The 26,205-nt window shown below is 48.3% G+C and overlaps 1 protein-coding gene across 3 annotated transcripts; it reads right to left on the bottom strand.

Moving 5' to 3' along the window:
* Window positions 1-847: 847 nt before the first annotated feature.
* Rmi2 (RecQ mediated genome instability 2) lies at window positions 848-26,152 on the bottom strand. Of its 3 annotated transcripts, none has more exons than XM_085694556.2 (2): window positions 25,812-26,152; window positions 848-1,029 (listed from the first exon to the last, which is right to left on the bottom strand). In XM_085694556.2, the coding sequence occupies exons 1-2, from the start codon at window positions 26,107-26,109 to the stop codon at window positions 929-931; spliced, it is 399 nt and encodes a 132-aa protein (XP_085550682.2). In that variant the 5' UTR covers window positions 26,110-26,152; the 3' UTR covers window positions 848-928. The 3 variants fall into 3 exon arrangements, with proteins under 3 accessions (XP_085550682.2, XP_085550680.2, XP_085550681.2); XM_085694554.2 differs by lacking the exon at window positions 848-1,029 and adding an exon at window positions 13,260-14,840; XM_085694555.2 differs by lacking the exon at window positions 848-1,029 and adding an exon at window positions 19,317-19,962 and having other exon boundaries at window positions 25,812-26,144.
* Window positions 26,153-26,205: the final 53 nt, after the last annotated feature.

Raw genomic sequence — 26,205 nt, 5'->3', positions numbered from 1 at the left:
AAAACAAATTCAGGTGTAAACTCATGACTGTAATCCCAGTGCAGGGAGGGTAGAGGCGAGAGGGCCAGAAGTTCAAGGTCACCCTCAGCTTCGCAATGAGCTAGTGAGGCCAGTGTGGGATACAGAAATGAGCCTACGTCTCAAAAAGGGTGGGGCAAGCAAAATAAAACATTAGACCAACTTGAGGAAATGCACTACCCCAGAGCACTTGGTGGGAGGGATGCTAAGATAGTTTTGTTTATGTATTTATAAGATTTTATTTATGTATATGAGTGTTTGTCTGCATATATGTCTGCACACCAGAAGAGGACATTGGATCCCATGGGGCTATAGTTATAGATGGTTGTGAACTTCCACGTGTGTGCTGGGAATTGAACTCAGAACCTCCAAAAGAACAGTCAGTGCTTTTAACTGCTGAGCCATCTCTTCATCCTCTAAGAATAGTTTTCACGGTGAAGACAAAGGATCCTAAATACGAAGCAAATTTATAGGCCACTGACATCATACTGCTGGCCTCAATTCATGCTTAAAATACAGAAATGAGGCCAGGGCAATGCTCAGAGGATGAAGTCCCATCTGCTCAAGCATGAGGGCCAGCGTTCAGACCCCACCCCACATAACAGGGGCATGGCAGCACACTGAAATGTAGGTGTCCCTGTGGTGAGAGGGAAGGGGAAGAGACAGGGACATCCACAGAAACAGCAGCAGGAGACGGAGGCCTGATCAAACACACGGTGGAAGGTGGGAACTGGCACCCAAAGTCATCCTCTGATCCATACACACGCAGAGGGGCACGTATAAGTGTACACACAGAACACACATACACCACAAGCACACAGTTAAAGTGTAGAATTCAATGGTGCTTTATTTACTCATAGAACATTCCCTGCTGCCTGACTCTGCAGCCCCAGGAGGCTCAGGGACCATCTCAGGACACAAGTGCTGGAGCACAGGGAGGGTGCTGTGAAATGCCATCTTCTGGACACGACATGGCTGTTACATACATGAACTCACAGCCTCTGTGATCACCTGCAGAGACCCACAAAAGATCAAAGACGTTAAAGTTTCCAACATGGAGTAAGGAAGGCTCCTACTACCTAACTCCTATCTGAGGAGCCAATGGCAGCTGATGGCTTCTGGGGGACATGCCACTCTTCTTTAAGGAGGGGGCACTGGTAGCCCCTTCTGGCCCTGTGTATGGCCCTGTGTACATGTGCATATGGGTAGCACTAACTGGATTTAGTAAGAGACCTAAAGTTAAGAGGTGGGAGATGTGCTGTGGGGGAGCTGAGAGAATGGGAGACGGTGTGACCAGGACACACTGTAGAGATGGATGGAATTTAAACAGTTTCCTTTTAAAAAGGAGTCTGTGACTGACTCTTAATCAGTACCTCTGCCATTCCCCCTTCCCTGTGAGAGGACACCAGTGGCCAACTACTTCCACAGAGTCCTCTGTTCAGGACATTCCCACAAAAGGAACAAGCAAGAGGTGGCCGTTGCGATGGCTGCCGTGACTAAGCGTCATGTTCTCACGGGTCACTCACACATCAGAACATCCCAGTTTTTTATTCCTGATTCTCAGAGCAGTTCCACATGAGCTGTGGGACCCACCATGAGTCGGCATGTTTGCTGTTGTGATCCGAAGAGCAAACACTAAAGAAAACGCCAGGTCAGTCTGCTGGTAGGGGTCTGTGAGGCCAGCTGCTGGGAGACCGAAAGGGGAAGGCCGTGGTCCTCAACCTTCCTATGCTGCGAACCTTTAACACAGTTCCTCATGCTGTGCTGACTCCATCATAACATTATTTTCATGGGGCTGGAGAGACGGCTCAGCGGTTAAGAGCACTCACTGCTCTTCCACAGGTCCTGAGTTCATTTCCCAGCACCTTAAAAATTTAAAAATTCTTAAACCTTAAGAACTTAAAAAATTCTTTAAGGATCTTTATTTATTTTCATGTGCACTGGTGCTTTGCCTGCTTGTGTGTCTGTGCTAGGATGTCAGAGTCTCTGGAACTGGAGCTGCAAGCTGCCATGTGGGTGCTGGGAATTGAACCTGGGTACTTTGCAAGAACAGCCAGCTTCTTAACCACTGAGCCATCTCTCCAGCTCTTTTTAAAAATTTATTTCTATTTCATTGGTGTTTTGCCTGTATGCCTGTGTGAGGGTGATGGGTGCTAGAGTTACAGACAGCTGTGAGCTGTTATGTAGGTACTGGGAATTGAACTCAGATCCTCTGGAAGAGCAATCTTAATCGCTGAGCCATCTCTCCAGTCCTGAAAAAAAATTTAATTCCTACTTCATAACTGTAATTTTGCTACTGTTACGTAAATGCCTGATATATAGAATATCTGAAATGTGACCCTTATGAAAGGATCATTGGACTCCCAAAGGCGCCACAACCCACAGTTGAGAACTACCAGTTTAGGAGATAAGAGAAAAGCCAATAGAGATTGGAGTAGAGGCAGGAGGATGACAGCCTTCCTCTGCTACTTATCAAGTCTGTGGCTAGCCTGAACTACCTGAGACCAAAATTGCCAAAAGAGGCTACAGGAGAAAATGGTCATGAATGATTCCAGTAGCCAGGCATGATGGCGCTGGCACTAGTCCCAGCACTTGGAGACAGGCGCAGGTGAAGTGCCGTGAGTTCAAGGCCAGCCTGGCCACACAGCAAGCTCCAGGCCAGTCAGGGCTGCAATGTGACACCCTGCTTCAGAAAAACAAAGAACAAAAAACACCCCTCCACTAATACAAGAGAAGGCAGCTAAGTGAAGTATGAGAAAGAAAATCAGAAACGACAATCCTGCAAAGTCCACAAGAGCTAGACAAGCCAAAGGAAATCCAAAGACGGAGGTGCTGCAGGGAAGGCCCCCTGAGTAATGCATATGCCCTGGCATGAGGGTCTAGATTAAAGTCCCCAGAACCCAGGAATGCTGGGCCGAGCTTTCTTAGGACTGTGAAGCTCCAGAGCTCTTGGGCCACAAGTAGCACAGGGGACCGACACCTGAGGATGTCTTCTGAGCCCCATGCATGCACCATGACAGCACAGGTGTCATATCATATATACAAATGTGAACACACACAAAGGGAAAAGAGACTCCCTCATAAATACGCCCTACCTCCCTGCATGCTGCATAAAAGAGCTACTGACTTCTTTCTCCTTTTCTTTACTTACTGAGATTTATCAAATTCTACTCTTACTAACATCTGCCTATATCCTTTCCTAAAGCCAGGCCTACCTGGGGAACTCCCACCACCTCATTAGGAGTCAACAATTCTGTTCCCAAAACACTGCAACAAGCAAATGTCCACTTAGTATACTCACACGTAGAATAGCATTCAGCCACCAAGAACCTAGAACTGACCCACGTTCAGTTCGGATCATCACAAATGTGGCACGGAGCCCAGAGAAAGCAGTCAGACATAAGACACCACCTACTCTGATTCCATGTACAGGATGGAGATGCAGAGGTGAGCAGTCATAGTGACTGAGGCGGTGGTGGGAGGTTTGGGATGGCAGAAAACGCAGGGTTCCTTTCGACAGTGTGAAGGAACCTCAGTTACACAGTGGTGGCCACAGCCCAGCCTGCGCACACATGGAAACCCGTGAACTGTATGCTTCACAGTGGTGTGATTTATGCCACATGAGTTACAGATCAGGTTTTTGAGACAGGTTCTTACTATACAGCCTAGGCTGACCACAAATTTGTAGTAATCCTCCTGCTTCAACGTCCCTAGTGCAGAGATCACAGATATGTGCCCACACCTAGCCTATACCTCAATTTGTAAAGAGCCCCATAGAAGAAATCAGGGTGAGGATATGGCTCTGCCATCAGCAGGCCTAACTGTCAGCTCTGGAGACATTGTTTATCCCTTCCCATGCATAGCTGCCTGTCGCTTCCACCTCGTCAGATCAGAGCCCTCTGTTTGCCTTTTGACACAGGACTGAGTGAGTCAATTAGAAAGGGTTCCACACACACTAATACCTAGGTTTGATCCCAGGCAACATGAACATGGTGACACAGACCAGTAACTCCAGCACTCGGGATGGAAGACCAGCAGCTACATGGTGAGTCTGGGGCCAACCTGTGCATATAACCCTGTCTCAAAAAGTAGGGTGTAGGTTCCCAGTAAAAAGAGAGAGAGTCCTGGAGGCCCTGTTCCTTCTGCTTCTCTCATCTCTCTGACTCACTTTACCCAGGAACAAGCACCCCTTCCTGTCTGCCATCTGGAAGAATGAACTCTTATTCATCTCACCAGAAATTCATTTATGCCAAACTATGCAAACTGTTTCCTTAGCAACCCCTAATCTTTTTCTCTTTGGATACAATTGTCATCCAGTACTGGAACTGTTCTTTTCCACAGAAAATCTGGGAATCCTCTCTCTCTCTCTCTCTCTCTCTCTCTCTCTCTCTCTCTCTCTCTCTCTCTGTGTGTGTGTGTGTGTGTGTGTGTGTTGATGTTGGGTATTGTGCTGGTTAGTTTTATGTCAACTTTACACAAGCTAGAGTCATTTGGAAAGAGGGAACCTCAACTGATAGGTCCCCGCCTATCAGCAAGACTATGGTACATTTTCTTCATTGATATGGGAGGGTCTAGCCCTCTGTGGGTGGTTCTGGGTGCTACGAGAAAGCAGGCTGGGCAAGCCATGGTGAACAGCCAGTAGGCAGCACTTCTCTATTGCCTCTGCGTCAGCTGCGGCCTCCTGGTTCTTCCCAGCCTTGAGCTCCTGTCCTGACTTCCCTTTGTGATGTGCTGTAAGCTGTAAGGTGAAACAAACCCATTCTTCTCCAAGTTGTTCTTAGTCATGGGGTTTATCCCAGCAAAAGAAAATAAACTAAGGCAGGTGTCCCTCTATGGCTCTCCAGTTTTTAGGATGGTATATATTTCACTTTTATTCATAATGCATTGGCCAGAATTAGTCACATGGACTTCACAGTGCAAAGAAAATATCATTCAGTCACGTGTCCTAAAAATTCAGAGAACTGAATTTTTTGCATCCCAAAAATTCTTAATAAAAATCAGTAATATTTTCTCCACTTTTATTTTTGAGATCATAATCTAACTATATAATTTTGCCCCTTCCCTTTCCTCCTCCAAACCCTCTCATATACCCCTTCTTGCTATCTCAAATTCATGGCCCCTTTTTTCATTAATTGTTGTTACATGCATTTATACATATACATTCTTAAATATAACCCTTTCAGTTTAAAATGCTACCTGGATGTCTGTTTTCAGGGGTAACCATTTAGAATCAGATAGTCCATTGGTGTGTTCTTCCTGCAAAAGACTGTTTCTCTTGCTCTCACCATTCCTTGGTTGCTTGTAGCTCTTTGTATAGAGTTGAGGCCTCATGGATTTCCCTATCACTTTGGCATGTCTACGGTCACTGTCTGCTCAGTTCATGTTCAGTCAGTCATGCTGGTCAGACTTTGATACGAAACAGTCTCACAGAAAATTCCCTCATCTTTTGGCTCTAAAGTCTTTCTGTCCCTTCTTCCACAACGTCCCCAGAGCCTTAAGTGTGGGCACATTACAATGTATCCATCGGTACAGAGAAGTGGTCAGCACTCCACCGTGTTGTTCTGAGACAGGTCTCTCACTGAGCCTCGAGCACCAGCAAGCTCCAGGAATCCTCCTGCCTCTGCCTCTCCGGGGCTAGGCTCACAGAAGCTACACCCAACACTTTACCCAGGGGCTGAGGCTCCAAACTTGTCCCCATGCTCGCACCACGAGCCGTCACTGACAGCCACCGTCCCCCACTGAGATGTCTCTTTAGAGAGAACAGCTAAGGTCTGCACCAGGGTGCTGGACTGAAGGTCAAAGGCAACCCTGCTCTGGGTTGGCTTATCCCTCTGCACCTTGGTAGAGGGGTCACCTGGCAGTGCTGCATCCCCCCCCACTTTTGAGACAGGCTGGTCTTGAACCTGGCCTTCCACCTCCATCTCTCCATTGCTAAATTATGGGTGCGCACTACCACTCCCATCTTGAACGTTCAGTCTCAGCAGCAGTTCTATGGCCCTGTCCATTAAGTTGCCATTCCTGTTTTGGAACCACGCATCACAGGTTCTCAAGCACCTGGACTGTTCGGTGTTTGCATAAAGCACAGTCTTGCCGGTCGTGGAGCCCTCCGTTAGGGCAAAAGGTCCCATGGGCAGCACAAGATCTGCTCCTGTTTATGCCACCTCACAATTTACTGCATTCACAATAGAGCTGCTTTCTAAAAACAATGGAATGACTTGCCACAGACAGCAATGACCACGGGCTTGGAGAAGCCTCAGAGAGGAGCTGGGTACGAGTGAACCAAGAGAACCACAGCTGCACCTTGTTAGCTGTGTCTGCCAGCGGTCAGAACGCCCCTCTGTAGCTAAACATCTTTGCAGCTGCAGACGAGCGGTCCCGGACATTGGCCCACAGGTCCTCGTCCTCATGACCCTGGTATCATTGTGGGTTTGACCTCCTGTGAGCTTTCCTGGAGGATCATGGGAAGAAATACTCTAAAAGGGCGACCCAGTCCACCTGATTTGAGAGGGGGAAAGAGTCACTTTACCTCATGAATATGATACCCACCTAATAAATATTCATAAACCTTTCTAATCCGCAGACTCACCACACAGAGCCCACTGTGCTGCCCGACCGCAGAGCAGCCCACTCCAGGCTCACTCCTTAGATGGTCTGCAGCTCTCAACTGAATTCTTCCCTTTAGGAAGGCAAGAATGGAGAGACTTCCCTTAACTTCTCCACACTGGGAAACTCACCCAGCACTCTGCTCACCACCTGGTGTGGATCATGAATGTAAGGAGCAGCCAGCGATGGCGCAGGGCTGGCTACATGTCCTGTGACTGGGATCCCTCAGTGCACACCTGTCACTCACACACAGCCTGTGTGAGCAGGACAAGACCTATGTGGTGGTTCATTTTCACCGTCAGTTTGACTGGAAACACCTCCATATGCCTCTGAGGGTGTTTCTAGAAAGGTGGCACCATCCCATTTGCTGGGATCCTAAACAGAGTAAAAAGGGGAAAGCAAAATGAGGGAGCACCCACACTCATCTGTTTCTGGTGTGTGGGAGCCAGGTGACCAGCTGCCTCCATGACTAACCACGACCGACTGTCCCCTCAAACCGTGACCCTCACTTGGTTTTATCAGCTTATACACAACAGCAAGCAGAAAAGTAACTAATCCAGCACTGGAGCAGCTCCTAGGAGACAGAGGCAGCTGGCCACACACAGCAAGGGGCCAACACGTCCGTAGTCCTGTGGCTCAAACTCACAGCCAGAGAAGGGAGGGCCATCCCCCAGGACCATGCTCAGGGATCCAAAATGCCCTTCCTTCCCTGCCAAGTCTCTTCTGGGGTTTCAAGAAAGAAGGGGTAGGGAACCACAAAATCATAGGACTCTATTGGCAGGATTGCCTTTTGTCCATGGACAAGCTCCATGTCCTACATTATATCCTGAAACAGGAGGTACAGGGCACCATTACCCCAAACTCATATATAACACCCCAGCAGCCAAGAGAACTGCGGCCCAAGCACTGAGGCCAGTTAGATGCAAGCCTCAAGTCTTTGTGTTTCCAGGGTCTGGGCCAGAGGAGCTGGGGTGCAAGAGTGGGTCAGCCAATCGTCTGTCCCCAAGAATCCTCACCACCAGAGAATCTCAAAGCAGAGCAGGGACCTCTGACTGAGATATCTTTGGAAAGAACTGCCACGCCAGGTGTGGGAGCAAACGCCTTTAATTCGAGCACTTTGAAGGCAGAGGCAGGCAGTGGATCTCTGAGTCAGAGGCCAGTCTGGTCTACAGAGCAAGTTCCAGTATAGCCAGGGCTACAAAGAGAAACCCTGTCTCAAAACAAAATAAACTCTAACTGCCAAAGAGCAGCAGGGCCTGGGCACTGCACTGAGGACGGGAGCTGGGAGTCCTCAGCTCTAAGCGCTCCAGGATCGTCGGTTTCCTTTTCCTGTCTAGGCCCCAAAGACTCTCATTCTGCTAACCCCCACACCCATCCATGCCCCAGTCAGGAAGACTATTAACATGGTCCCGGGTGGACCTGGAGACATGCTGGCAAGAGTGGGTTCTTTGCCCCTTCTATCACCAGGGTGACCACCCAGGAATAGTTATGTCCGCAAGCCCCTAGGAACACAAAAGGCTCAAGATGCTACAGAAAAGATTAAGTTAACTTGGAAAAAACATGTTTTTCCAATCAGCTATAAAACCACCCATGCCAGAATTTTTGCAGATCTAGATGGCCACTTTGCCATTACCCAAAATTCCTCTCGTTCTTTCTTTCTCCACAAATAATTTCCCAAGGCTTTCAGGGCACCAGCACGAGAGGCCCACAGTGTGGGACGAACGGGACCCAGTGCTCCCATCAGAAAGCTAGAGACTAATGTTTTTTCTCCCAGCAACCCTGAAGTAGGAGGCGGGCACCATGCTAGCTGCATTCTCCAGTCCACCTCAGGAAGACCTCATCTATGCGCACAATAGCACTGATGTTTGAACTGGATACGTGTTTTATTACACACTCACTTTTGTGAAAAGGCCTTTACTTGTTGACATTTCTTTCCTGAGCCAAGTCTGGGGCAGCCTGCCAGAGGGAAAGGCCAAGATCCTGGAGGAGCCATGGAGCTCGCTGGCCTTAAAGGGCCACACTACCAACCAAGCTATAACATGTAGAAAAGCAGAGCTGCTCCCGCCCACGACAGGTGAACAGGATTCATGCCCTAGCCAGTGCGCTGACACCAGGGTGAGTCTAAGCTGAGGACGAGCTCACAGCCTGCTGAGCGGTGGAGGAACTCAGATTTGAAACTGTTGTTTGCCTCCAAGACCCACATTAACTATTTGTCTATTTATGCTCATGTCCTGCTTGCAGGTCCTATGGAAGGCAAGGTCCTTTTTTTTTTTTTTTCATTTTTCTTTTTGGTTTTTCGAGACAGAGTTTCTCTGTAACTTTGGAGCCTGTCCTGGAACTAGCTTTTTTTTTTTTTTTTTTTTTCCTAAGGCTTATTTATTATGTATAGAGTTCTTCCTGCATGTACACACCAGAAGAGGGCACCAGATCTCATTACAGATGGTTGTGAGCCACTATGTAGGTACTGGGAATTGAACTCAGGACCTCTGTAAGAGCAGCTAGTGCTCGTAACTGCTGAGCCACCTCTCCAGCCTGGAACTAACTGTTGTAGCTCAGGCTGGCCTCAAGTTCTGCCTGCCTCTGCCTCCCAAGTGCTGGGATTAAAGGCATTCACCATCACCACCCGGCTCTGGAAGGCAGGATCTTAAGATCATTTAAACATAAGACTCCCACTTAGAAAGACCCACCTTCTTCCTGGTATCCAAAAGCCAGTGAGAGGATTTTTACTGGTTGTAGTATAAGTCCCATAACACTTTAAAGAAAGGAAGACCTTTAACTCCAGCCTAGAGGGGAAGATGGGAAATCCAGACACAGGAAGCTGGACACAGTCCTAAAATGAAGACAGAGGAGGGTTCTAGAGAACAAGTCCTTAGGCCAGACGCCATCAATGAACTGAATGAAACCTTCCCTGAGTCCGCCCAAGGTGAATGCTCAGCAAGCTGACACCTACACTTCCTCCAGTAAGCTTGAGCAGAGAACCCAGGCTTTCTGACAGGCCTTTGGTTCATGGGAGCAGAGAAGGCAAATCTGTTGTTTTAAAGTCACTTTGCTCACGACAGTGTGCCACGCGTTAGAGTTCCGAGCCACTGGTCTCGAGTGCCCATCCTAGCTGCTGTGCCTATGGACTATATGTGTCCCCGTGGGACATTGTTCCTGCTCTACTGGAGCAGTGTGAGAACTGGACCTGGCTCTGGAGTGAAAAGATTCTGGGTCCCAGCCTCCTGGGGCCTCTGGCGTCTTACCCAGGTGTCTTAGTGGTGGTCACCCAGATATGTGACATTAAAGTTGGATCATCTTGTTAAAGCTGCCTGACAGGTTTCCCCACTGTGAAGGTGTCCTATCTATCATACTGATGGAATGAAAGGCAGCCTGTCTATTCTATTCCATGTCTGGCAACCCTACAAGACACACAGCCACATTCAAGAATCGGCGACTCCATGAGACCACCGCCCTACACAGCTCAAGACATTCCAGATGTCTGTTCCAGAACATCTGGCAAACCAAATATTCTACCCAAACAGCAGTCACAACTCCACTTAATACTTTTTTCTTTTCTTTTTTTTTTTAAACGTTTTGAATTACGTTTCATATAATCCCAGGCTGGATGTTAACTTACAATGTATCCAAGAACAACCTGAAATCTCTAGTCCTCCTGCTCCACTTCTCAAGTACCTCGACACAGAGGACCCCTGTGGGGGTGGGTTGGTGGTGCAGTGGGAGGAGGCACTCAGGGACCTCGGTATGAGATAACTGTACTTCACCTGTGGGACGTAGGGGAAGACAAGGCAGGAAGAATGGCACCCTAACCAGAACCTGTGAATGCTATCTTAGTTGCAAAATGGATTTTTTTTCTAACTTTAAAATAAAAAACAAAAAAATTATATAAGCTTAGGCCAGCCTCTAAGCCACTGAGTTGCTGAGGGTGGCCTTGAACTTCTGATCCTCCGGTCTCCACCTCCTATATACACCACCATTATCAGTGTAATGTAATGCTAGAAACCTGGGCTTCATGCACAATAGACAAGTACCTGTCAAGTGAGCCTCATTCCTAGCCTCAGGGGTGATTCTTGCAATGAACTGGGCCAGCATGCATGCAGGAGACACAAGGTAAGCTGTGCAGGAAGCAACGGGGGTCTCCCGCTCATTGTCTCCAGCAGGCACTAGTGCTTGGTGACAAAGGCCAATGAAGCAAACATCTTCTGGAGGAACCTGCTCAGACTGCTTGGATTCTAAAAACAACCTAGCAGAGGACTCATTCACCCTTCCTGACCCCAATCATCCTTCTCTACAGAGGTCAGCAATAAGCCCAGAGGACTGGGGATGTGGTTCAGAGGTAGGGCACTCATCCAGCACACGTGAGGCTGTAGGCCTCATCCCCAGCACAAAATAATAGTGATAAGTTTATCTGATTTAATTTGTATTTTACTTATTATTGTGTGTGTATATGGGGGCAACCCCGGCCACTGCCCTTCTACGGAGGTTGGAGGACAACCTTCAGGAGTAGCTCCTCCTTCCACCGCTCTGTGGTTCTTGAAATGAACTCAGGTCAGTAGGTTTACCCAGCAGGCTATTTTACCTCTCAGCCATCTCTTTGGCCCCATAGCAATGTTAATAATAGTATTTCAAAACTGCTTATAAAGGGATAGGCCTCATGGCTCAGACCTTTAACCCCAGATTTTCAGCTGCCTGAGAAAGTTAGAGAGACCCTGTCTGAAAACAAACGGTACAGAGGGGCTGAGGTAGTGTAGCACTATGACTGAGGGCTTGCTTACAGCTAGAGGTGGTGGTGCACGCCTTTAATCCCAGGGCTCCACAGGCAGAGATGGGCGGATCTCTGTGAGTTCCAGGCCATTTGGAGCTACATTGTGAGACCTTGTCTCAATGACAATAACAATAACAGTAAAAATCATAGTTCATGAAAATAATAAGTGTTGGACATGGTGCAGTTGAGAGATATAGGCAGGACAATCTTTGCAAGTTGGTGGACAACCTGGGCTACATCAGGTCAGCTTCTACATAGCAATCCCGTCCCAAGAAACCTAAATAGATAAATAAGGCTCAGAGAAATGAAGTGACTCATTCAAGGTGACCCACTTAATATAAGAAGCTAGAGTTGAATGTCAAGTTCCTCAGAACCCATCTGGTGGCCAAACCACCCCCACCTCTACCCCCACCCCCACCTCAGTCTGGCCACAACGGGCAAAACTCCCAGGGTGGACGACTGTGAAACTTCTTGTGGCCCTGTTTGTTCCTTTGCTTCATTTTGTGGCTTTTCATTCTTGTCTCTGGCCCTCATCCCATTCCTGATGGCTCAGACAGGTCCAGGACCAACCAGCAGGGGGTGCTATAATCCACTCCAGAACCGTCCTGAGGCACTAACAGTGCAGAATGAAGGGGCTGGCTCCCACGAGTGTCCCTAACAATACCGACACCTACTAGTTCACGACTTGCCCTGTGGCCTGCTGACCAGATGAGCTGCAACACAGGGTTTTGCTCCTCATGGTGGTGGAAAGGGAATACACCCCCCAAGTAAATGAAGTTCAGTACAAACCTTGATACCAAGTACACAATTGAACTTTATCAAGGGGATCATGGCTCCAGATTCCTCCCCCACATTGGTGGTTGCTCTTTGCAGCCACCTTTTTATAGTCCAGATCTTTCCTTTCCGTGGAGCATTTGCCTGCCTTTCAGCAACACCTCAGACTACTGCAAGGGCTTCGCGAGGCCCCAAAGGGCAGCACAGAAGTGCATACTTATGATCCCAGAACCTCCAAAAGTTCAAGGCTAGGTTGGCCTACAGAGTGTCTAAAAAAAAAAAAAAGAAAAGAAATGTGGCGGCGGGGGTGGGGGCGGGTGGGTGGGGGATGGGTGGACAAAAAGCAGTGCTGGAGACACAGCTCAGTCGGTAGAGTGTCTACCATGCATAAACTCCGTGTTAAGATCCAGCACTGTATGAAGCAGGCATGGTAGCACAACCCCCATCCTACACACAGGAGGGGAAGGCAGGAGGTTCACCAGGTCACCCAGGACAGCATGAGTAATGAGAAATGAACAAGGGCCAGTGAGATGGCTCAGTGGCTAAGGCATTTGCTGTAGGAGTCTAGTGAGCTCAGTTCCATCCTCAGGACCCACAGTGGGGAGAGTGGAGTCCGGAGAGAGGTCCTCCACACAGTGTCATGGATGCATATGGGCACCGTCAAGTGAATCTTAAAAATCACAAAATACAAAGAAACCCCAATAACAACAAAAAACGCATACTCAGGCCAGCAAGATGGCTCTGAGGGTAAAGGTGCTTGTCACCAAGCCTAATGGCCTGAGTTTGAACCTGTATTCCACTTGGTAGAAATCAAAAATCAATCCAAGCCAGGCAACGGTGTCGTACACTTTTAATCCCAGCACTTGGGAGGCAGAGGCAGGTAGATCTCTGTGAGTTCGAGGCCAGCCTGGTCTACAAAGCGAGTTTCAGAACAGTCAGGACTGTTACACAGAGAAATCCTGTCTCGAAAAATCAAAAAAACAAAAACAAAAAACAAAAACAAAAAAACTAACTCCCAGAATTTATCCTCTTATCTCCACACCCATGTCAAGGCAATGTGCACCTATACAATACAAACAACATAAATGAGTAAGCAAATAAAAAATGAGTAAACAATTTTTTTTAATCCTCAAATGCCATACATAGTTCACAATCACGGTGCTTTTGCTTGTGTCTCCTGTCTTCAACCTGAAACTCGGCCGTTGCTAGCACTTACTGAGTATCTACGTGTGCTGTGCGAGTCCCTGGGGGACAGATGTACCAATCAAGAATTTAAAACAACTCAGAAGGGGGAGCTAACTCCAGCTACCTCCCAAGGACCTACTAGCAGCACCTGTTGAAGCAAGGATTGCCTCCACTTTGAAGGCCAACCTTCAAACCCAAGATCAAGCAAAAAACAGTAGAACCAGGACCCCACAGTGTGACGGTATTTCAGTTCCCTAATCCCAAGAAGGGAGGAACCCCAGGATGATGTCTTTATACACAGACTCAAAGCTATTACGTGCTTGATATAGGTCACTGTGACTAAATATGGCTGAAGATGCATCTACTCTTTCCCCCACCCTGTTTTGTTTTGTTTTGAAGACAGTTTCTCAGGAAGCCCAGGCTGGTGACTTTGAACTTCTGATCCTCTATCTCCTTAGTGCTGAGATTATATAGGATTACAATGCCTAGGTTTTTGGAGTGCTGGGAATAAAACCCAGGGCTTCGTTGATGCTAAGCAAGGACTCCACCACTGATCTACAGCTCCGGGAGACCCTCCCCCTCTTTAGGTAGAGTCTTGCTATGTCAACAAAAGGTCTGGAACTTGCAGACCAGAGTAGCCTTTACCTCCAGAATACCAGGATTACAGTGTGTACCACTACACCCAGGTTCCCTCTCATCCTTGCAAGAGGTAGCTAGCTGATTGGGAAGTGTGGACCAACTGCCCACCACCAACTCTAGCTGGGCAGACAACTCAGAGCTGATCCCTGACTTTTCACAGCTCTTCTAGTTTCTTTTTCTTCTTAATCATTAAATCATACACAAGCCAGCGAAAACACAAGACACACCCCTATCTCGCATGTTAGATTCTTTCCCCCTCCTGCAGAATTTTGCGGTAAAACTTCAGCTTTACAAGAACATGCAACAGAAAGAATTAGGGAACTCAGGCAATCCAAAACCAGCTAAGTGATGGTTTCGCATTTTTAAAATATATATAATGTAAAGCAGTTCCGAGAAAAGTGAAGTCACAGCCTAGGTTGCTTATTCTCAGTTCTTAGAAAAGAGCATTTCAAAAGGGAAGCTGCGCTGGGCGGGCACACAGGCTGCCGCCAGAGCCACGGTCTGGCGGGTGCTTGCTGATAAACTGACTTTGATTTGGCAGCCCAAGAGCTGAAGCCTCCGGATGCATTTTCATTTGGCGCTGTCAGAGAGGAAACGGCAGCCCCGACAGTGAGAGTTCTGAATGTGCAGAGAAACCACAGGCTCAGCTCTGGGAAGGCAGCCTCCAGCCGCTGGCCACTGCCGTTTGCAGCGCTCCTCCCCCAACTGGCGGCGACCTCCAGCCAGCCCACACTTTTCCATCCATCGGGTGTTATTCCCCAGGAGTTAGGTGAGGACACAGTTGCAAAGCTGTCAGCAGCTTCCAGTTCTCCAGTGGAGACGCAGAGGAGGCTTGTGCACACACAGTTCAACAGTTGTTCTAGGGTAAAACAGTTTAGGGACACCATTTTACTAAGAATCCTATAACAGAAATCCTGTGGCCTGCATCAAATTCAATTTCAGACTGGGGTTCAAGAGGCAGAGTGTTTGCCTAGCACACAGGAATCAGGCCTGGAGTGGTACGCACTTGCAAATCCAGCACTGTGAATTACCTGCAGGTGGTCAGGGCTTCAAGATCATGTTCAGCCGTGGAGTTTGAGGCCAGTCTGGAATATGAGACTCTGTCTGAAAGTTAATTGGGGCTATAGCTGTGCAGTAGAGTCTGTCCAGCATGGGCTCTGTGCTGAAAAAAGTGTGTGTGTGTGTGTGTGTGTAGTCTGTGTCTCTGTGTGTAGTCTGTGTCTCTGTGTGTGTTGTCTGTGTGTGTGTATGGGTTGTCTACGTCTGTGTGTGTAGTCTCTATTGATGTGTATGCATGTGTTACCTATGTATGGGTATGTGTTATCTCTGTGTGCGTGGTCTGTGTCGGTGTGTGTGTATGGGTTGCCTCCATCTGTGTATGTTGCCTACATGTATGTAGCCTGTGTTGATGTGTATGCATGTGTTGCCTATGTCTGTGTGTGTATTGTCTCTGTGTGTAGTCTGTTGGTGTGTGTATATGCGTTGCCTATGTCTGTGTGTGTGTAGTCTGTGTCAGTGTGTGTGTATGGGTTGCCTATGTCTGTGTGTGTGTTTTCTCTGTGTGTATAGTCTGTGTGTGTGTATGGGTTGCCTGTGTGTGTTTAGTCTGTGTCTCTTAATCTGTGTCTCTCTGTGTGTATAGTCTGTGTATGTATGTGTGTAGATCATGTCTATATGTTTTCTGTCTGTGTTGTTTGTGTGTGTCTGTGGTGTGTGTGTGGTCTGCGTCTGTGTGTCTGTCTGTTTATTAAATTCCAATGCAACCAAAGGCAACTGATCAAGTGTTTCAGACAAGGAAGACCCTAAGGAGACATGACAACTAAATAGAATGTGGAATCCTGGGGGGAAGAAAGAAGAAATAAAGAAACCAGAATAGGGCTGGGGAGACTAGGCTCAAAACCAAAATTAGAAGAAACCAGAATAAACTATAGATTTGGTACTAACTTCTCAGTATTTGCTTATGAATTAATTTGTTAATTAGTTTTAACATCCACACTATACTAATATAAGACATTCATGATAGGAACCTGGTATGTCTATAATTCAATAAGTCCGTTTTGATCCCCACCACTATATCAACCAAGCTTAGTGGTGCATACCTGTCATCTCAGCACTCAGGAAGTTGAGGCTGGAGGATCACGAGGTCCAGGACAGACTGGGCTATAGACATCATGCCTCACATGTAAATAAATAGGCAAACAAACAAATAAATAAAAATAATAAAGACTTAGCCAGGCGGTGGTGGCACACACCTTTAATTCTAACACTAGGGAGGCAGAGGCAAGCGGATGTCTGTGAGTTTGAGGCCAGAATGGTCTACATGAGCTAGTTCCAAGACAGTCACCAAAGTTACACAGAGAAACCCTGTCTCAATAATAATAATAATAATAATAATAATAATGGTATATTTTTGCAATTTTCTGTAGCTCAGAAGATATACATTAGAGGTAGAGAGATGGTTCAGCAGTTAAGAACACTTGCTGCTCTTCCAGAGGAACTGAGTTGGGTTCCTATCCAGCACCCACATAGGGCTGCTCACATCTGCCTGTAACTCCAGAGAATACAATGCCCTCTTCTAGACTCACACACGTGCATGTACATATGCACACACATGCACATATACACAGACAATAATAAAATAAAATAAAAATAAGCAGGGCAGTGGTGGCACATGCCTTTAATCCCAGCACTGGGGAAGCAGCAGGCAGATCTCTGTGACTGGTCTACAAAGTGAGTTCCAGAAGAGTCAAGACTACCACCAAAAAACCCTGTCCCGAAAAACGAAATAAATAAATAATACAAATATATGTTAAAAAAAATGTTCAGCAGTCAAACCCAGATCACTTTCCAACTTGGTTTATCTATAAAGGAAAATGTTAGCACCCTTAGTCACAGAACTTGGGAGGCAGAGGCAGGGGGATGCTGTGAGTTCAAGGCCAGTTTGTACTACAAAATGAGTTTCAGGACAGCCAGGGCTACACAAAGAAACTCTGCCTCAGGAAAAAAAATCAAATCAAATAAAACGAACAACTTAATTCAATAATGTGAGCTTGGCAGTTTCTTACGAGCCTAACTATGGGTTTGACGTGTTTCCTGGAGCTGCACTCCTCCTAGCTGAGCTGCAAACTCTCCACACTAAACCTGTACCACGAGTTATTTGTGACCAACAGCAAACAAGATATCACTCAATGGGCACGTTGGATACATGGATATGTATGTGCTGACCGGCAGTGGAGCCCTGTAAGAAAAATGGGTATTCTGGCAGGAAAAGGACATGGCAGAGCCTCACATGAACATTCAGCAAGGCACTACACGGCAGGCCCATCAGGGAAGGCAAAGTGAGGCAGTTGGGCGAAGGGGTGCATGGGTGGTATACAGGACTTTTAGGGCAGGACACTCTTTTGTCTGATACTGCAATAGAAAATATGTCATGACGTGCCCGGCAAAACCTATAGAACTGAGCGTGCAAGTGAACCCAACAGTAAACTATGGGCTCCACTTGAAAAACTGCATCTGGAGAGCTGAAGATGGGGTTCACAGTTAAGAGTACTTGCCGCTCCTTCTAGAAGACCTGAATTTGGTCCCACAGAAGATGAATCAACTGGCAGTGTTTCCATGGTGTTGTAGAGTACTACCCTCCTTCATCTTCCTCAGAGTAGCTCTGACTACTTCTAGGACATCCTGAGATTGGATTTGTTGATGCTGTCATTCTCCCAGAGGAGTAGGGGACTCCAACTACTCTGTCCTGCACGTGCCGGCCATTTGTATGTCTTTCTGCCTTCACTGCACATGGCCTTGCAGTCTCAGGAGGTGCTAGAGTAAATTCTGTGGAAGGCTAACTGAAGGAGATTCTATCTGTGCATTTCTGGGGAGGTGCTCATCCATGCAGGGGTCAACTTTCTGGTTAGGTCACCATGCTCCGGTAAGAACACCTCAGCCATGCTTTCTAAGTTAACCCAGTAAACTCACTGGTTCCCCACGCTGGATCCCAATGGTCTCATACTTTGGTTTGTTGTTGGTGTCCTATGAGGAGGGCACAGGTGTTTGTTGGCATCTCACCAGTGAGAGGTCTCACAATGGGACTGACCAGGGCATAGACACTTTGGACGGTTTAGAGTTCAGCGGAGTTGAGAGGTAGCTAGGTGGAAGAGACCCCACGGACTCCAAAATCCATCTCCAATGCCATTCATTATTTCTAGTCTTAAGCCTTCTCATTATGTTTTTAATTTATTTTTATTTATGTGTATGTCTGTGAGCATGTGAATCTATATGCCATGTTGTGGGTGTATCCTCAGAGGCCCTAAAGAGGAATCAGATTCCCGGGAGCGACAGGGAGTTATAGAAGTTGTGAGCTGCCTGGATGGGGCTGATAAATGACCAACACTCTCTTCTGGCCTCCAAAGGCACCCCACGCACATATACACCTAAAAATAAAATCTTTTTCAAAAGGGCATTCATGTAAGCAGGGCCGGAGGAACCAGCCTGCAATCCCAGCTACTGAGGCAGGAAGACGATATTATGAGACCTGTCTGAGCAACAAATTAGCTCAAGGCCTGGGTGCTTTTTCTAGGGGGGAGGACAGGAAGGGGCAAGTCTAGATCACCGCTGGGTGTCCTCTCCTGTCAAGTGAGATTATCTGCTGGTCAGCACCTCCTGACGTTCACAGCGACACAGGTTAGTCAGGTGTGGGGGTGTCTGGAAGAGAGCTGTGGGCCTGGGACTGCAGCACTCGGGAGCCTGAGACATTAGGACTCTGTCTTAAAAATCAATGAGCTGGCACTCTAGTTCAGTGACAGTGTTTGCCTAACATGCACAAGGCTTTAGGTTCAATGGCATTTTCGGGAACACTATACAGTCTGTTCAATTTTTCTGAAAACTGTTTTAACAAACCACAGTTCAGGTTGGAGATGTGGCTCCATTAATAGTGTCTGCCTGGCATGCACAAAAACCCAGATTAATCCCTGGTACCGCAGAAGGCAAGCGTGGTGGTGCACACCTGTAATCTCAACATTCAGGAAGAGGACATGGGAAGGTCTGGAATCTGAGGTTATCCTGTCTTTAAAACAAACAAGCTTATTTTTAAAAACTAGCCATACAGAAATGCTACTAATGGTGGAATATCGATCATCTGGGCAAAGTGCTCAGCAGTATAAGAACACAGTTCGGGCTGCCTTGGTCTCTCCCATCCGAACAGGAACCTAGTCTGGCAACAGCAACGCCAAAGCCCAACAGTGGTACAATCCCAACAGAAAGGCATTTCATGTAGAAAGGTCAGGACTCACTCTCTGGCTGTCTCTCTGCAAAAGTTTTGAAGCAGAGGTACTTAAAAAGTCTGTTTCCATCCTTAGATTTTTAATTTCAACAAAGAATTCTAAGACCACTCCCACCATTCTAACAGCTGGTCTCACCTTCTGAATCTGAGGAAGATGGACAATGAGGAATGAGTGCACTGGAGCAGAGAGAGCCTGGCTGCACAGGGCTGGCGGCTGGAGACGGGGAGACAGGCGCCAGTGTCCTCGTGTCCACAAACACACTTTAATCCCACTGTCAGTAACTGAAACCCAGAGGGTGCATCTTAAAGAAGCAAGCGTTACCCCTCGCCAAGCCAGAGACGGCAACATGAGATTTCCATATGCCTCAGAGAGAAAAACAAACACACATAAATGACAAAAAGGGAAAAGGGCCGGAGATCTGCTTCTCATCCGCAAGCAGCCAAAGCCCTGGGCAGAGGGAGGGCTGAGTTGTCATCAAATCTCTGTGATGTCCCCGAGACCCACATGGTGTAAAGCCCTCCGAGGAAAGCTGTTCGTATGTTCCTAGAGGGTCTCAGCTCTAAGGGATGTTCCTGTGTAAGTCTTCCACCTCCAGCTCCCACATGCTTTCATGGATAGGATTGTCAGAAAGATCCGTCATCTTCACAGCCTGTAGGCAGGGCTCAGGACTACAGGCCTGGACTACACCCATCACCATCACATACTTTCCTGGGAAGAGAGGAAAAAGTATGACCATCACCATGGCAGGTAGGGACAACCCACAAAGACCCTGACTCCAAGACCTTGATCAGAGAAGGAAGATGGACACAGAAAGATTATCTAGGGCTTGGGGAGCACAGCTCAGAGGCAAAGCTCATGCTAACATGTACTAAGTTCTAGGTTTGATCTTTAGCCCTGCAAAATAAGGGGAAGAGGAGCTGAGAGTAGGGCCTGGTTGGTAAACGGCTTGTCATACAAGCTAGAGGACCTGAGTTCATATCCCAGCATCCACGTAAAAAGCATAGCAGTGCATATGCACATGTGATCAGTGGTAAGGAAATGGACACAGTAGGATCCCTGGGGTTCTATGCCCAACCCAGTCAGAAAGTTCCTGGTTCAGTGGGAGATCCTGTCAAAAAAAAACAGGGTGAGAGCAATCGAGGAAGACACTTGATGTACCTCTGGCTCAACATACACCAGCATCTGTAAGCACACTCCCACACAAGAATTCGCACACATTCACACAATCCTGACAGTAGATACCAAAACAAAGGCAGTCAGGGATCAAAACAGATACATGTATGCACAATGAGGTCAGCGCTTAACCTGGAGGACTGCATCTGCATCTATGGCATCTGCTTTTCATATGCTAACACAACAGGCAGCTCACTCAGCAGTCATGCTTCTGGAACGCAAGCAACTCTGGAGCCCACTGAGTTATAATTAGACACACTGCCCCAGGCAGGGGCAGAAAACCCAAGCTATGCTCTCAGTCTTGTTCATTGCTCAATGCCAGAGTGAGTGACTGGTCCCTGTTCACAAGACGGGTACTCCTGCAAAGCCACTTCCTGACAGCCGAAATGTAAATCCAATTTTCCCCCTACACTGCCAAAAAAGTTAGGCCAGGCATCAGCACACCCCTCCTCTCGCCAGCCACAGCACACTGTACTGTTGTTCCAATCCCTGCCACCCCCAACTTTATCCCAAGCCACACTGGGCACACAGGGAAATCAACAGAACAGGCTGCCACTGGATGATCTGACATAGTAACCACAACTTCCCATTCCCTGGGGGAAGTGCCTCTCCTTGAAAGCGCAACTTGGCTAGTCATAAACCACACAAAATGCAATTTTGTAAAAAGTCCCTTGTCACGGCAGGGAAGGCATGCAGCCAGCCCCCTGCATGCCTGGCTTCCACCATCAGGCACGAGTTTGCACACAAGCCCAGTGCTTAGAATGAAAGAAGCCAAGCCTGAGGTTGCCCATCCCTCCCATGTTTCACCTGACAGGGTCCACCTGAGAATCTGTGGCTCTAACTCTGGGTGCCATACTGGCTGTCCTCTCTGTACATGGCCCCAACTGGTGGTGAAGATGAAACCATTAGAATTACAAGGCTGAAGACCAGTGAGGCAGACCGGCTCTGTGGAACTTGGAGGCAGAAGACACTACAGTGCTTAGCCCATGCACCCATATCTCTCTGCAGGGACACGTGATGCCCTCCACTTCTTCCTCACAGGACCCTGCTCAAGGTCAAGCCTTCACCTTCTCCTGCTTGGACGACTGCAATGTCCTCCCAACCACTAACAGTACTCCTGCCCAAGAGCCTCCCCATCACAACACAGTGTAAGCACCACTGTCTGCAGAATGAGGACTAGAATTCCCAACATCACTGTATCTTCAGAGACTGGAGAGGCCTAGAGGCAGGGCAGGAAGGAGCCAGGCAGCAACAAACCAGCAGGCATCAAGGTCATTTAGAGTGAACAGATCCTTCCTAAACTGCAGCCTTTCAGAGCTGTCCCTTGGGGTCTTGTACCCTGCCCACTGGGGCCCTGTCCCCTGCCTCCTGAGGTCCTGTCCCCTGCCTCCTGGCCTTTGCTGCCCCCTGGGGCCCTGTCCTCTGCCTCCTGGCCTTTGCTGCCCCCCTGGGGCCCTGTCCCTGTTCGTTCCCTGCCTCCGGGCCATTGCTGCCCCTCTGGGGCCCTGTCCCGGCCCTTCTTTCCCCCCCACCCCCGCCTTTGAACATGCTGTTTGAGGGTGCTGACAATCTACTACTGTACAGACACAGAATGTCCTAATTCTGACACTGAATATCATGAGTCCCAACAACCCAAGGAAGAGGGTTAGTCCCTACAGATAACAACAATGCAGCTTTCAGGGCTGTCTCCTCCAGGAAGCCTTCCCTGAATCCTCTGAACCTTGAACACGTATCCTTTTTCTATGCCTAATTCTGTATCTACTGACTCTAAATAAATACCAGATGAACTATTGAGCCAGCCAGACAAAAGTTTCTCTATGCTCTGCAGCTGAAAGTTCAGGTTTCCTGAGGCTAGCAATGGTTAATACAGGGCGTGCTTTTGCTGGGAATTTTCTACTTCACAAACACTGTACCATCCAGTACCAAGCAGGTACTGTGAGCGCCACTCAAATAGAAGGAAGAGCCATCACCCCTGTACATACAGGCTGGGCACTTCTACAATCGTACCTTGTGTTTTAGTGGCCTGTTTACATCCCTGGTTCCTGGTGAGATGATTAATGAGCAAGAGGAAAGAGCATGGGCCCTGCCCCTGGGCATACAGGATAGAGGGTGAGGCCAGCAGACTCAGTCCAACACAGGGACATCTGCTGGGTGCCAGGCTCACTCCCACTGTGGCACCAGGCTTGAGACACTGCCTAAGGCTGACCTCAAGGAACATTGCCTGAGCTGGGATACCAAAAACCATGGAATGTGAGCAAAGCCAAAGCTAAGGCCAAGGACAGTCAACTTTTTCTGTAAAGGACCAGACTACATAAGTCAGGCTTTGGTGGGTCACAGCTCCTGGACTCTGCCACTACAGTGAGATGGTGACACTAACCTTTTATAAACTACAAATGTGTTTCACGTCAATAAAACTTCCCTTGCAATGCTGATTTTTGAACTGCATATACTTTTCACACATTGTGACTGTTTTTTTAGACACATCAAAATGTAAAACAGGGGGCTGGTGAGATGACTCAGTGGTTAAGAGCACTGACTGCTCTTCCAGAGGACCCGGGTTCAATTCCTAGCACCCACATGGCAGCTCGCAGCTGTCTGTAGCCCCAGTTCAAGAGAATCTGACATCATTATACCAATGCATGAAATAAAGTTAAAGTTTTTTTTTTAAAAAAAAAACACAAAATGTAAAACATAGTCCAGGTATCAGGCACACGCTTTTAATCCCATTGCTCTGGCAAGGGGATCTCTGAGTTCAAGGCCAGCCTGATCTACTTAGTGAGCTCCAGGCTACCCAAGGCTACAGTATGAGACCCTGTCTCAAAACAAACAAAAATGTGACCTGGGCCAGTGAGATGGTTCAACAGGTGCCTAATTCTGAATCTACTGACCCCAAATAAATGCCAGACACACCAATCTGACAACCTGAGTGCAGTCCCTGGGACCCACACAGGGGAAGGAGATAACCAACTTCAAGACGTCTTCTGATCCCCACCTAAGTATTATGGTGTGCACACACACACACATATACCCTTACTCAAAATAAATAAGATGTAACAAAAATAGTTTTAAAGAGCCAGGCACGTGTGAGAGCCAAAGTTACATCTTAAGTTTTAATTATTATATCTTAGGGATCCATGAAACAAAACGCCTCTGGTCTGCAGGCCCCTTGCCCAAGGACAGACAGTTCCTGAGATGCTGGGGGCTGCTGTTTATGAGAGATAACAAGCCACGTGTTTTCACTCCCCTCAACAAGTTTGTTTGCCCCATCCGCACTGGATGTGCTGGGTGGATGGGAGGTTCACAGGCAGGAAATACATCAGGTTGTAAGCTTGCCTGGATTTAGGCTGGAGATACATCAAGATGAACACTTGCCCCTGACTGGATCTGACGGGATCCAACAGATGTAAGCCGTGACTTGGGGTCATTTTTTTCTGGGAAACCAGAGAAGGACCTGGCCAGAGCCCATTCACTTGGCCAGTATTTAACTAAATCTTGCTTTAAATTTGGCTTTGAATTGTGACCTAATTTTTGATCAGTACAATTAACGCATCGTGGTGCACGCCTTTGATGCCAGCACTCGGGAGGCAGAGGCAGAGGCAGGCAGATCTCTGTGAGTCTGAGGCCAGGTTGGTCTACAGAGTGAGACAGCTATGGCTACACAGAAAAATCCATCACAAAACAAAACAGACAAAAAGTTTTAAAATAAATGTAAAAGCTGAGTCTGGAGATAGGCTCAGTGGGTAAGGCACTGAGCTTGATTCCAATAACTCTGTGTGTGTGTGTGTGTGTGTGTGTGTGTGTGTAAACTACTTTTGGTTTACAATCCATTTAGTTGCTAGTCCTAAATTAGAATAAGACTGAAGAGAGAGAGAGAGAGAGAGAGGAGAGGGGAGGAGAAGGGAGGGGGAAGGGAGGGGAGAGGGAGGGGAGGAGAGGGGAGGGAAGGAAAGGAGAGAGCGCGGAACAGGTAACCTAAGTCTGAGTTTAAAACAGCCCAGGTCAGACTCCTAACCTAGTCTGTATCTAGACAATCCCACACTGTCTCGGCAGAAAGCGTTCTTAGAGTCTGGCCTGACTTCACAGAGAAGGAAGCCCCAGAAAGGCAGACCTGGTGAATCCATAGGCTTCCTTCATAAACCCGAGTCTGTGTTGAAGCTCCAGTGTCAAGCAGAGGCGGGTCTTGTCTATCTGGGTCACAGCTGCAGCCTAGCATCTCCCACGAGGCGCCATGTATGATTCGTTCCCTTGACTCCTGGTCAGCGAAGTGAGACTCCTGGTGCCCAGTGCGGGTGTCCTAGGCCATCAGGTTCTCAGGACACTTGGGTGTCATGACCAGAGGCTAGGGTCAAGCTGTCAGGACCACAGTCCTGACACAGTAGTAGCTCAGGGGGTAGCCTCAAACCCAGCAAGATCAGCATCTCCTTGGAGCATATGAGAAACAAGTCTTGGAGACTTAACCTGAGGGGATGGGCTTCAACAAACCCCTAGGCAGCAGCTGTTTAAGAACTGTGAACCACAGTTATGTTATCTCAGTAGGAAACGTAGAAAAGTGTTCCCAACCCCTCCAGGTAATGGCGGCTTTCCCAGATGAAGGTCCACTTGTTTGGGAACATTAAAAATGTACAGGCGTGGGGCTGGGATACTGCTCAGTTGGGAGATTGCTTGCCTAATATGCACAAAGCCCTGGGTTTGACCCTCAGCACAACGTTTGCCTGTCTGTAATCCTAGCATTCAAATGATGGAAGTGGGAAGTTCAGGAGTTCAAGGTCACCCTCAGTTATAAAAGGAATTTGAGGTCAGTCTAGACTACGTGTGACCCTACCTCAAAACAAACAGAAAAAAGACATGCACAATTTCCCATGACATTATTTCTCAAAACATATGGGGGAAATGAAGAACATCTATGGGGAGGGAACTTAGGACAGAGAAACCCAAAGCTCAAAACTAGGTGCATGACTGGGGGAGCTCGGGAACTTAGACGTATTTTCATTGATTTATTTGTTTATTATTTTTGCCGTCTGGGCCTCATCAATGCGAGGAGGTGCTGTACCAGCGAGCTCCATCCCAGGCCCTCTTTACTTTTTGTTCTGAAAAAGGCTCTCACTAAGTTGCCTTGTTTGGCCTCAAACTCAGTAGCTCAGACAGGCTTTGAACTTTGCCATCCCCCTGCCTCAGTCTCCTAGTATTGGGATGAAATGTGTGCACCACCAGGTCAGGTTGGAACCTACGTTCTTGAACGTGGTGACAGGTGTAGCAGTCATTCGACAGGTTTGGGAAGTCACCTGACTGGGGTTGGGACAGGAAGGAGGAAGAATGACTGGAGGTAGGACCGCCCCGCCCCCGCGAGGGACAGCCTCCTGCAGAGCCGGTCTGGCCCCCTTTACCTGGAATCAGGCAAGGCCGGCCTCGCGGTACGCGCTCCAGGCCGCGCACGGAGAAGGCCCCGCTCGGGTCGCGCAGCCGCGCCTGGCCGCCTTCCACCACCAGCACGGTGCCCTGCATCCACACGACCGCCAACTCCAGCGGCGCTCGGCCCACCGCCGCCCGCGACAGCCGCCACGCGCCTGGGCCTCCCTCCGCGTGGCGCCGCAGCTGCCTTGCCAGCACCTTGAGTGGTGGCGACCGCGGCAGCCGTACGGCCCCGGGGCCACCCGAGGGCGGCGACTCCACCGCCGCCGCCATGCTGCGCCACCGCCACTTTCCCGCCAACTCTGAAGGGCAGCGGGGGCTTGGCGAGCGGCAGCCAATCAAGAGCGCGCCGGCCGGAACCAGCCAATG

The sequence above is a fragment of the Myodes glareolus genome, chromosome 9 (assembly GCF_982192425.1).
Source record: "Myodes glareolus chromosome 9, mMyoGla1.1, whole genome shotgun sequence".
Lineage (NCBI taxonomy): Eukaryota > Metazoa > Chordata > Mammalia > Rodentia > Cricetidae > Myodes > Myodes glareolus.
Note: the sequence above shows the minus strand (reverse complement) of the source record. Positions and strands in the feature narration are given on the sequence as shown.

What these genes read in the sequence shown, in the direction of transcription:
- Rmi2 (XM_085694554.2), bottom strand. Translation starts at nt 26,109, where the DNA reads ATGGCGGCGGCGGTGGAGTCGCCGCCCTCGGGTGGCCCCGGGGCCGTA. An exon ending in CCGGCCTTGCCTGATTCCAG is followed by an intron (nt 14,841 to 25,811) that starts GTAAAGGGGGCC and finishes GTTTTACCCTAG; the next exon opens with AACAACTGTTGAACTGTGTG.